Source organism: Plectropomus leopardus, chromosome 10 (assembly GCF_008729295.1).
Source record: "Plectropomus leopardus isolate mb chromosome 10, YSFRI_Pleo_2.0, whole genome shotgun sequence".
Lineage (NCBI taxonomy): Eukaryota > Metazoa > Chordata > Actinopteri > Perciformes > Serranidae > Plectropomus > Plectropomus leopardus.
Window position 1 is genome coordinate 33,662,052 of NC_056472.1, and position 12,664 is coordinate 33,674,715.

General features: G+C 39.5%; 1 protein-coding gene across 1 annotated transcript in view; it reads left to right on the plus strand.

The window, feature by feature from the left end:
* The window catches only part of pde1a (phosphodiesterase 1A, calmodulin-dependent), a 32,082-nt gene extending 22,966 nt beyond the window's left edge, over positions 1 to 9,116 (plus strand). The window contains exons 9-16 of the mRNA XM_042495291.1: positions 836 to 961; positions 1,090 to 1,191; positions 2,909 to 3,029; positions 4,301 to 4,382; positions 5,031 to 5,151; positions 5,743 to 5,927; positions 7,231 to 7,419; positions 7,880 to 9,116. Of these exons, the coding sequence (XP_042351225.1) occupies positions 836 to 961; positions 1,090 to 1,191; positions 2,909 to 3,029; positions 4,301 to 4,382; positions 5,031 to 5,151; positions 5,743 to 5,927; positions 7,231 to 7,419; positions 7,880 to 7,935 (982 nt within the window). The 3' untranslated portion in view covers positions 7,936 to 9,116. The remainder of the gene's footprint in view (positions 1 to 835; positions 962 to 1,089; positions 1,192 to 2,908; positions 3,030 to 4,300; positions 4,383 to 5,030; positions 5,152 to 5,742; positions 5,928 to 7,230; positions 7,420 to 7,879) is intronic.
* The last annotated feature ends 3,548 nt before the right edge of the window (positions 9,117 to 12,664 follow it).

A 12,664-nucleotide genomic window follows, 5' to 3' on the forward strand; every position in this document is an offset into this window, starting at 1 on the left:
CACACGCACAGTTTAGTGGAGCTACGGTCTTCTACACGTTTAAATTTTGATCTGATGCTGCCACTAGATGAAAATTCAGAGAATGACTAAAGTCAGTAGGATTTGTCCTCTGAGCACTATGAATATGACAAATGTCATTTCAATCCATCAGATAGATGTTTAAATATTTCAGTGTCAACCAGTTTTAAAAAGCTGTACAAAATTTAGTTGTCGTGAGCCACAGATGGTATTGATTTTCTTTGTCTTTTTCTTTTTAACATTCTTAATCCCTTGTCTCAAAGTGTCTGTTTTTTTTTTAATGAGATTTGGGTAAGATGCCTAAAATAAGGTCTGTGGTTAACACAGGTTAAGGTCGTTTTGTTCTACAACATAAAATACGTCCTTTTAAACCCGATTTTTTAACTTTTAAGGTTTTACACGTCTTAAAAAAGGTGGTTGTTTACAAGACGTCATCACACTGGACACAAAAACTCATTCAACCCACTCGCAGCCTTTACAGCTTTACAGAGTCGCACTCGAACTTGTAGATTTATCTGTTTATAATATTTTTCAATTGTGTTTTAACGAGTTTCTACAGTGAAGTTGAACAATTTGCGGTGGTGACATTTAAGTCGTGCGACGACGTGAACAAAACGTCTCAGTATCATAAACTTGTGTTCGTCACAGAGCTTATTTTTGGGGATAATCGAAAATCCCATAAGGTTTTTTGACGAGGGAACCAGTGTGATATTAAAAATACGTCATCCCTTCACTGCTCTATTGAATTCAATATAGTATAATATGAAAGACCACAGCAGACGCCAGCGTGTGATTGGTTGTTGCGCGTTTCCTTCAGGTCGGAGGTGGCCATCCTGTACAATGACCGCTCGGTGCTGGAGAACCATCACGTCAGCGCCGCCTACAGGCTGATGGCCGAGGAGGACATGAACATCCTGGTGAACCTCAACAAGGACGACTGGAGGTGAGCGAGTGCGCGCACGCACGCATGCACGCACGCACACACACACACACAATCACAGATCACATGTCACATGTCAGTGACTGTCCTGGTGATTGATTATGTTGACTGTGTGTGTTGATGGCCGTCAGGGAGCTGCGGGCTCTGGTGATTGAGATGGTGATGTCCACAGACATGTCCTGTCACTTCCAGCAGATCAAGACCATGAGGAACTCCCTGACACAGACGCACAGGTGAGTACTGACCCCTGACCCCTGACCTCATACTGTACATAAATCTTACGATTGTTTTAGCCTCGATTTCAAAGTGACGCTTTTCTTAACGCGTTTCTTAAATATTTTCTCACTTTCATGTTATAACAAGATTTTGGTCATGTTATAACATGATATATTATTTATTAGTTATTTATTTCGTTAAATTGTTCCTTAGTTATTTATTTTAATTTAAGGTTTAGGGTTCTTCTTATGTCATTAAATCTGTATCATGAAACAGTCCAGCTATTACACAGAACTAATGCGTCTTGTTTGCTCAAGCACCTTTTAGGATGAGTTGGTATTATATGGCGTTAATCGGGCAGATAAGGAAACAATGGGGCCGCTGGGCTTGGACATGCAAAGGGCCCCACCACCTCTCCTATACGAGCAAGACACAGTCTTCGTGGCGCTTTTGCACCTGTTTTTAGTTGTTATGCTTTTTTGTGATTATATGTCCCTTTGTGGTCATTTCGCGTCTTGGTCGTTTTCTGTCTCCCTGTGGTTGTTTTGTGTCTTTTCTGTAGTCGTTTCGGTCTCTTTGAGGTAACGTTATGTCTGTCTTAGCTGTTTTGTGTCTCGTCATTGTCATTTTGTGTCACTTGGAGGCAATTTTGTGTTTTTCTTGATCATTTTGTGTAACTTTATTGTCATTATGTTGTATGTTGTATGTATGTTTTGTGTTTTTTTTTTTAGCCGTTTGGGTCTCTTTGAGGTAATTTTGTGTTTAACAATGAAAAATAGAAGTAGTTAAGAAACACTGCAGCCTAAATCAATCTGTAACATAACTGATTTAGAGATGCAAGATATCATGATGGTAATTATAAAATATACATTGACATTGTGCGATAACAGGAATGTACTGTGGAAAAAAGTATCACAATAGGTTAGTTGTAAAATAAGAAAATCATTCGGTATCTAGTGATAATAAGAAAACGTGTCATTATAACAAATGTTCTCTGTGTAGTCCGACCGTCCTCCCATCATGCCTGCACCGGACTCATTAAATATTTCCAACGCTCAGATGAAATCATTATTTCATCACACCTTTCCAGGCAGATAATTATACTGTTTTTGATCTAAAAAGCAGCATTTCGTGCTCGAGCGGCCTCAGAAAGGCTTGATGAGTGCATTGTGGCAGACTGAGTGTGTCTGCTCCATCTGATGAAGATCATCAGTGGGAGGTTGGTGAAATGGCCAACATACGGTCCTGCAGGCTGCTGGAGCAGACTGCTCAGAGCGTCCCTGTAGGGGCTTTCACAGGAATAGGACAGAGTCTGAGCAGAGTCCAGCTTCCCCTCTCTGTTTGTCAGCCCTGCTGGAGGCGTGGAGGTGTACAGGGGAGCAGCTGTCACGCGGCTCACGCTCGGATGAGATTTTGGGGAAGACGCTGTCATCAGCCTGTTGACATGCTGGTTCTGCTTGTGTTGCTGCAGCAGTGGCCGTCTGGGGAACTCTACGCTGCACACTATGATCAAAATACAAAATAAAAGACACAACACTGCACAGAGCAGGTTTTTTTTATCTTTTCAGAGCAGCATCAGATTCACTGAAGCAGTTTTTTTGCTGAAGGTTTCAGAGGGCATTGATCATTTTGCCTCATCAAACTACTTTACTTTGTTACAGATTGTTATTAAATGACTTTTAAATTGAATTATTTTTGTACTCTCTCTCTCTCTCTCTCTCTCTCTCTCTGCAGTCTGGACAAAGTGAAAGTTTTGTCTCTGATGCTTCACGCTGCAGACATTAGTCATCCAGCTAAAGCCTGGCCGCTGCACTATCGCTGGACTCACAGTCTGATGGAGGAGTTCTTCAGACAGGTGTGTATATATATACACACACACACACACACACACACGCACAAACGCACGCACACCAGTGGTGCAATGAAACTATGTAAATACACCCAAGTAATTTGCTTGAGTCTTTTCTTTTTTCTTTTCGTGCCACTTTCTACTTCTGATGCAAATGAGCTGCTTGCAAACTCTTGTGCAATTACTTTTATTGTCTGCTGTCTCTTTAGAAACAAACAACAGATTCTATCAAATTTAAATTAAATTATATTTATCTGGAAGCATTTGTCATTAGTTACTTTATATTGATCACTGACTGTATTTAATTAAACTAAATAAATAAAAATGCATAACAAAATTGAAAATTTTGCATATGAAACTTACAGAGTGTATAAAGTATCATGTTTTGTCATAGATTGGATGCAAATCATTTGCTTGTTCAGTCTTGTGCAATTACTTTTAATTATGTGCTGCCCCTTTTGAAATAAACAATAAACAATTTAATTAAATTATCTGACAACTTTAGTTATTAGTTACTTTATTATAATCACTGCAGTTATTTTGGCATAGAAAACATACATAGAGTAGATTGACAGAAAAGTATTTTGCAACTAATTTGATAATTGTTTCACACTTTGTTTTATTATTTCAATTTATTCCTAATGATGATAAGGTTTGGACTGAAGTGAAGGTTTCACTTTGGGATCTTCGGAAGCTTTTATTTTTGTCTGAGATAGTCACAGCAGTCTGACCTGTTAGTGTTAAAGAATAATTTTGCTTTATTTCAGTCATGTTGACCTGAATATAGATTCCTACACAGTTAGATATTTCTGTTTACTTTAGGTCAGACTCATAAATGATTCATGACAAAATCCTGTTAATTTCAAAAGGTCACAACAATGCAAGCTGCAATTGCCCCAATAAACGTTGTTTTGCGTAAGACCTCGTTTCCCAGAATCTCTACAATGAAAGAGGCGAATGAAACATTTGCACAAAGCTTAGAGCCACATTATTCTTATTTATGGTAACTATCAGATTTAAATAAAGAGAAATGCTCCTTTTAATAGGCCTGTGTGGACTATGTGTTAATGCTGTGGTAATGTTTGTAAGAGGAGAGGTAACATGTTCTGCAGTCAGACTGCTTTTCCTTCTTTCTGTTTGAATTCACACTCTTTGCTTTGCTGCATTTATTATGCTCAAGTGGCAAAACGTGGATGTAAATATCACACTGTTGATTTGAGACCTTAAAAAAGAAATCACACCATTTTCATGTTGCCGTGGTGACTGTGTCTTTGCAGGGAGATAAAGAGGTGGAGCTCGGCCTTCCTTTCTCTCCGCTCTGTGACCGCAAAGCCACCATGATCGCCCAATCACAGATAGGTAAGAGCAACCTTTGACCAATAATAGTTGAGGAGCTCGGGCAGGTGAGGAGCACCATGAACTGATACTTGGAGGACTAGATAAGACAGATATCATTTTTTTTGTGCTGCATTCAGATGCCTTTAACAAGCATTTAAGATCTTTGACACCAGAGAAAATTGGTTTGACTTCTTTAGAAAAGATGGAAAAAGGCAACGAGCAACAATAACTTGAACAAAAAGACAGAGAGAGTAAATTACTACAAAATTAAAACACAACAAAATGAAAAAATGTCCAGAAAACGAATTATACTAATTATTGTCATTATATTTATTCAGATATTTATTTTTATGCATTTTATTTTTTTTAAATAATTTTTATTTAGTTTTAGTTTTTTAGTTTTTTCTTCAGTAATTCAATGTAACTTTTTATGCATTTTATTTTTTTAAAATAATTTTTATTTAGTTTTAGTTTTTTAGTTTTTTCTTCAGTAATTCAATGTAACTCAGGGTGACTAAGTGATAAACAAATGATCATATGGAAGATAAAGTATTCCTTTAAATAAAGAAAAGAGGGAACTAATGTTTATTATTTATTCCGTTTTAATACCCCTTTCCTTTTCTCTCCTTTCCTCTTCCCATCTGGCCATCTCTCTCTCTCTGTTTGCAGGATTCATCGACTTCATCGTTGAGCCGACGTTCAGTGTTCTGATCGACACGACAGAGAAGGTGATTGGTCCTCTGATAGAAGAGGACAGAAAGGCCAAAGAGACTGGAAACAGGAGGTCAAGGTACTACTTTCGCAGTGATTTTGGTGTAGGTTCCTGACGCCAAAAGCCACCTTTTGATTTCAATTTAACTGCCACTTTTGACACCATCAATGACACAATTTCACTAGACAGGTTGCATAACTGGATTGGCATCTCAGGTACTGCTTTAAACTGGTTTCATTCATATCTGACAAACAGACATTTTAATGTCTTTATAAACAATCATGGATCCTCCATAGTTCCCCTGCTGTGTGGCGTTCCTCAGGGGTCGGTCCTTGGACCAATCCTCTTTTATTGTACATGCTGCCTCACATTTCTAAGATGTGTCATATGACTGTTATGTCAATACTCATATTTATTTCTCCGATAAGCCTTTTATCAACTTTTATCCCTCGCCACCAACAACTGGATGTCTTTTTTTTTTTTTGAGTGTATGTTGAGTTTGGCTCATTTCCCATTCACGGGATTTATGACCTATACTGGCCACCAGGGGCCGATCCAGATGTTTGGGCTTCACTTTTGAGCAGCTGTCATGTCATCTATCTTTATAGTCAGTCTGTGGCTCTGACCCTCCAGAAGCTATCCCCAGTCCGTAACTCTGCTCTGTTCCAGCCTTACAGGAAGCGGCTCTGTTACCGTGGAGTCGGTGCAGAGACACAGCAGTGGTCGCCATGGGAACAGCGATGACGGACAGACAGACTTTTCCTTGACAGCCATTGACCTGCCGGCTATGAAGCTCCACCTATCGGGCGTCATTGGCAGCAACAAGGACCGATGGAAAGAGCTGTCTGTGCACGGTATATATACACACACACACACACACACACACACACACACACGCAGCCGAAAGTGGATTTAACCCTTCGGAACCTAAGCAAATTGGCTGGATTTCTTTGATAAAATGTGGAAAGAGAGTAATGATCAATTTGACCAAGAATGAGCCAAAAATAAGCAAGAAATTAGTAAAAAATTACAGGAAAATTACCTGAAAATAAGGAAAAAGAAAAAAAAAATGAAATTGAGAAAAAAAACTTAAAAAGAAGACAGTGACAATTATCTTTTTTTTGTTCTATGACATAATTTTAGCTTTTTGATAATATCTAATGATCCTCTCCAGCTAATTTTAATATCTTCTCACTAATTTTTTGCAATTTGCCAGACATTTCTGGCCAATTTGTACATTGCTTTTTCTCTGTTTTTCCAAAGAAATCAAACAAATTTTCTTGTCTGAATGCAACACTACAAAGCTGATTTTGATCCAGGTGTTAAAGAGTTAAGGGGCCAGGACACTTAAAAAATGTTAATTTGGAGCTCTGTATCTAAGTTATGTGTGTTGCCATCAGCCTCAAACATGCTGTCAAAAACTGCGGCTAAGTTTCTCAATTTGAGCTGTATCATCTGTATTTCCTGGCTCGGAGGCTGGGTTGTGAAAGCGGTTTGGGTCGATTTCATCATGCAGAAAAAAAAAGTCTAAACAGGGAACACCTCTCTCAGTGTGGCGTCTCGTTTGAAGTCTGACAGTCATTAGCCTCATTAGTGCAGACAGAAGGCGACTTCAGTGGAGTGCAGCAGGATTACAGGTGAAACATTTGGCTGATTTTTCACCATAAAACTGTCGGTCTGTTCACATCTTTGGTCCCGAGTGGAATATCTCAATAAGTACCTGGTGGATTGCCATCAAATATGTATTTATAGTCCCCACAGAATGAATCTGGCTGATGCAATATGCCGCACAATGCTTTAACTTATTTTCTGTTGTTGGATGTTCATAGTTAACGTGGCCAAAGTTTCAAATAATGAGGTAAATTTATGTAAAAGAAGCGTAAAAAAAAACATGCCTTGAGCGTAAAAATTGAAAATATTTTAACTTTTGTGCACACACAAAAAAATGCCAGAAAAACGTATTGTGCAGCAGCAAGAGAGGAGCGCACAACAGGGAAGCTGTGGGAAACAATTGTTTTACTGGTGACGCTTTCATAGGAATTAATGAGGCCCCGCCTCCAACGCTGTATCCAGATTCTTAATACATCCATGAGTGAAACTACTGATGAAACACAGCGCTTGTTTCCTGTCTCTGAAATGTTCCTGCGTTGTGCACAGAGCTGGCCAGTAAGGAGCAAGAGGAGCAGGAGAAAGCGGCGTCTACCGTCAACTCCGATGTCCAATCACATGCCTCGCCCAGTCACAGCGTCCCTGATGGACAAACCTCTGACCAATCACAGAATTCCGAAGGCTGCCCTCAAGATGAAACGGAAGCTGACAAGTCACCTGTCCACCTGACCTGGAACGGTACGAACAGGACATCATACGCAAACATTTTCCAAACCATAACTCTCGCTGCGCTGAGTTGAAATCAGTCAAGAAAAGATGGAAAGAGGGTTGTGAACCTACTTTTTTGTTTATGGATAAAGATTTTCCCATTATTATAACTTGTTATTTTACACTGAAAGAATAAATGGATTAAAGTTTCATCAGTAAATCCACAGAAAGAATTTTTAAACATTACAAAAACTTATTTAGCGAAACCCTCTGATGTGATATGAATATGAATTATTTTTGATTGTTTACTTTTGTTTCTGTCCATTTTTTTCATTTTAAGATTTTTGGTGATTTATGTAGTGATATTATGACAATTGTTGTTATTACTATTATTATTTATTATAATGTTTGTATAATGTCTGTTTCTTGTTCACCTAACATGTACAGCGTATTTTGTATAGCTGACTTGTCGCTATGGTAACCGTTGCAGGGGCGGGGCCAGGCGAGGAGAAGGAGGAAGACGATGAAGTGCCTGAAAACGCCTGATGGCGCTCAACGGCGAGCTCACCACTGTTTCTGAATGTTGCAGATCACCATAGCAACAGGTGGTGCGGTGCAATGACAACGAGGGTTCAGACTCTTCTGTTTAAACACAGCAGCCGACTCAAAGGCCCCTCGGTGGCCCCCGAAGGGCCACTACACCTTATGTTTACAACTGCCCTTGAAAAAACCCACATTGAGAGTGACGACATTCATCCGATCACAGCTTCTCAGCAGCTTCACGGTCCATGGCTCACTGCGGTCAAAGTGTTTATGATTTTAATAGCAGCTCAGAGGAACAACGTCTGTGAAATCATTGGAAAAATCGACAGTTTATTCAAAATAAAGACAGACAGGTGAAAACCAAAGAGCGGCTGTTGGTGGCGGAGGCAGGTTAAAAGTCTTTTATCTTTGGGAATGAGTCATGGACCTGTTATGAGAAGCAGTTGAGGAGGTTTTTGTGAGTGAAGCTGAGTACAGTGACAGGCGTCTTTAATGTTAGGCGTGATTTCTGCTTTATTCTCTGTTCTGGGTTCAAATTATCAGATGTCAATCGGGCCAGGAATCGGGCCCCAATATGTGATGTCAGAGCTGTCAAAGAATAATCAATAGATCCTTCAGGATGGGTAATAACTCGAGACTGGACCCCAAGATGGCGCCTACTCAGTCCAAAGACAACTGCTCACCTGGTGCACTCACCGAACAATTTCTTTAGCTGCCACGTTTACTTCTGCGGTAAAGAAAATTACAAGAATAATTCCTATAAACAGAAATGAGTTAGCATTCCAGCACCCTCGGGTTCCTCGTCTCAAAGTCAATAGCTTGTTTGCAGTCACGTGATCCTGATGATGTGCGGAAAGTGAGATGGCGGGCAAGAAGTAAAGAACACTTTTGGGAATCGTTGAGAATAGAAAGGGGTGAATACGCTAAAGTCCTGCATGCAGCAGCTATCATCTGAAAATTTCCGGACACATTGGATATGATCCCTATACTTTAACGGAAAAGCGATTTTTTTCCCCATGGGTTGTCTAATTTGCCTGGCGTGGAGGTGTACAAGAGTCTTAAGTCCAAGTACCTCTCCAAGTCCAAGAACCTAGTACCATTACCATTATAAAGTACCAAGTACCATTATTGTTTGATAGCCACAGAGCTTACTTTATGCAATGATCCAAAATCCAATGGAAAAATCCCGTAGGCTTTTTTGGAAGTCAGGGCGACGTTAGCTGCAGGGTTAAAAGAAAAAAAGACAGAAAAAAAATCCTGGGGCACTCTAGACTTTTTGATTTTTAAATCACTTTTTTTGGCTTGAGGAAAGTTTTACAAATATAAAACCTCCATAGATAAAAAATTCCTAATAGAAAGAATTTGATATGTCCAACAGTTTTAAAGACGTCTATGTTACAATGGTGGTCTAAATCTAAATTTACTGCAATACCATGAGTGCCCACTGGGAAAAATTGAAATCAAGGCTGAGCTGCTTTCCCGGGGGCCGGTATCGGAGCTGTTAGCAGCAGGGCTTTAACTCCAAACTGAAATATTTGACCAACTACTGCCATGAATTAGTGCGCAGATATTCATGGTTCCCAAAGGGTGAATTTTATCAACTCTGATTGATCCTCCGACTTTTCCTCTAGCGCCACCCAGAGGTTGTTTTTTGTTTTCTGGTGAAATGTCTCAAAAATTGTAATAACTTTTTGTCTCATGCCATCATCGCATGTATATAACTCAACATCTGCTAAACTACACACATTCCCATCAGCCTCAGCTGTACTTTGCGCTTCGTGCTTGTTCGCTAATGTTAGCATGGTACCACCCTACAGTAACATGTAAATATTATACCTGCTCAACATCAGCATGTCAGCTTTACTATTGTGAATATATTAGCCCGCTGATGTTAGCATTAAGCTAAAAACACCGCTGTGCCTAATTAGCCTCACAGAGCCGCTAGCATGGCTGTATACTGTTAGTCGTGTTGTTCCTTGATTGGTTGGTGATATTTTGTTTCCTGAGATGAAAGTATGAGACAAAGGCCTTTACATACCTACGACGAAACAAAAAAAAAAAAAGTATATAGTGTGTTGGCGATTTTTAGAGTTTAAACCTTTCACACCAATGAATGTTGGCGGGTTTTTGAATTTCACTGAAAGTTTAATGTTTATCCTATATAGTCAGGTTTTATAGTAAACCTTTCATAATAACTACATATATCCAACATGTGATTTCCACAGTATAACATCAGCTAATGTACTTGGAAATAAATTGTTTTCTACAAGTTATCTTGACAACAAGGTTTACCCCTGTCCAGCTATTCACCATCACAATTAAGTTCAGCTGCTGCTTTTCTGCAGATGTCCTGTTTAGGTTTGTTTTGTTCATCATGTGAACTTGATGCTTTGAGACCAAACGCATCAATTGATCAATATCCGTTGTGTGACAGTCAGAACAGAATTAATGACAGTGATGTTCAAGAAAATCTATTAATCGCCCATGCAAAAGTCATTATTTTATAGGTCGTCTTGAATTTATCGTCAGCTGAAATGAGCAGAAATCACATCAGCTGTGTTTATCAAACCAAAAACAAAAAGAAAAAAAAATCTGCACTGCGATATGTGAAGTTTCTTATTAAGAGTAAATCTGTTCATAGAGATAGAAAGGTTTGAATATATTTACACAAATTATTCACTTTTCGTCTGAAAAGACCTTAAAAATGGCACTTTTTTGCTGTACAATCGAAACGTGTTCAGACTGAGCACAGGGCAACTTTCAGAAAAGATATGAGAAATTCAATCAGAAGATGTGAGGGAACTTGTAAAGGTACCTCAGTAGGTATAAAGTGATGTCTGTGAAAATTAAAAATGTATCACTATTGCAAAACGAACTGCACTCAGCCTCATGACCGTTCTGCATAATATCAACACATTCTCATCCCAAGTCGTCACATGTTGTTACTTTGTCCGCGTCTACATATTACGCCCTACGTTTCCTTCTGTGTCTGCTGTTGACGTCTCGGGATGCCACTACTGTTATGTCTACACAAGCATGTGGTGGGAATATGCTGCATGTGTTTATGTTTAGACAACAAAAGCACATGGAAGCCAATGCTGGGACGTCAACAAATGCCACAGTGCCAATGCGTCACCTTTAGATAGGAAGTGAACATCATCCACCGCCCCTCCTATAGGCGTCCTCTTGCTCCTTAAATTACGTCTTTACCGGATGCGTTTCAACTTCACAGTGTCCAGTGGTGTATCATACGGATGCAACTGACACCACCAATCCACTTATCATGCTGCAGTCTGGCTATCCGGCCATCTGGCGGAGTTTAATCACCACAAACAGTTCTGTCCGCGTTTTTAGCTGTCCAGGGGTGTATCATGCAGATGCAAGAGGTGGCTTTTGACATTGGGATATTATGACAAAAACACTGCAAAAGTGGCAACATGTTACGACTATGGAATGAGAACAGTCTGGTTGTACTGACTCTTGTCTTATAACTGACCTGTACCTGCTGTGACATCACTGATTGGGGCGTGGCCAGAGGTTTGAACCTGCAGAGAGCAGCAGCACTGACTCAGTGTGGGTTTACATTTGAACACTTGACAGGAAGCTTTTTTTTTTTAACAACATGGGTCATCTTGTACTTTTGGCAAACATACCCATATGCTATAACATTATACTCTCCGCCATCATTGTAGAAACTGCGGACTTGAGCACTCTCCGATGGAAACAGATCAACGGCGGCGAGGAAACGAGAGTGCAGAAAACAGCAGAATGTTCCTTTAACCGGACAGACGCTCAGAGATCAGACAGCTTCTGTTGCTTCGGCGATAAAACTGCTTTACTCTCCCAACTGTGAATAAAGAAGCCGTCCATTACATCACCACGGCGACAAGGGCAACACCAGTTTCTATAGCAATGGCCTATGAGCTGAGGGGTGGAGCCGACATGGCCGACAGTGAAAAACTCTGTAGATCCTCTGAGCACTGTGTTTGTTAATGCAATGTGTGCTATAGTCATTGTGTGCTCTTTGGCTCTCTGTGTGTGTGTGTGTGTGTGTGTGTGTGTGTGTGTGTGTGAGAGAGAGAGAGAGTCTGAGTGTGTGTGTGTGTGTGTGTGTGTGTGTGTGTGTGTGTGTGCACTGTATACTGTACAGGTGGTTTCTGTATTATTGTATTAAACATTCAGAACTCCACTCCCGTCTTCTTATCATTTTATTCAAGTCATATTTCTTGCATGTGATGTTGCAGATACTTCAGGTCAAAGGTCGTCTTTACAAAACAACAGTCTCACCTCACTTTGTCGGGATCGGCGGTGAGCGGGAACCAGACGGGAAAGCGTATGGTATGGTTTGTGGACGACATCACTTTTGTTGTGCTGCTTTCAGACACCTCTCAAAAGTACTTAAAACTGTCAACTCTAAGGAAATAGGTGTGTTTTGTTTAGGGAAAAAAGGCAATGAGTTACTTGGTTATAAATGTCCCACATATTGTCAGATTTAGAAAATAATTTTTAAAAAGCAAGGCAAAAATGTCTGGGGGAGAAAAGAAAAAAAGCTATGGAAAAATTATATCAATTATCATAATAAAGGATTATGTCAAAATTATGTTACAAAATTATTATAATTTCTAAAGCACTTTATCCAGTTCGTTATTTTATTTTATTTTATGTATTTATTTATTTTTATAAATTTCCAACTAATTTTCTTTTACTTTTTTAAACCTTTTTTTTTTGGAGA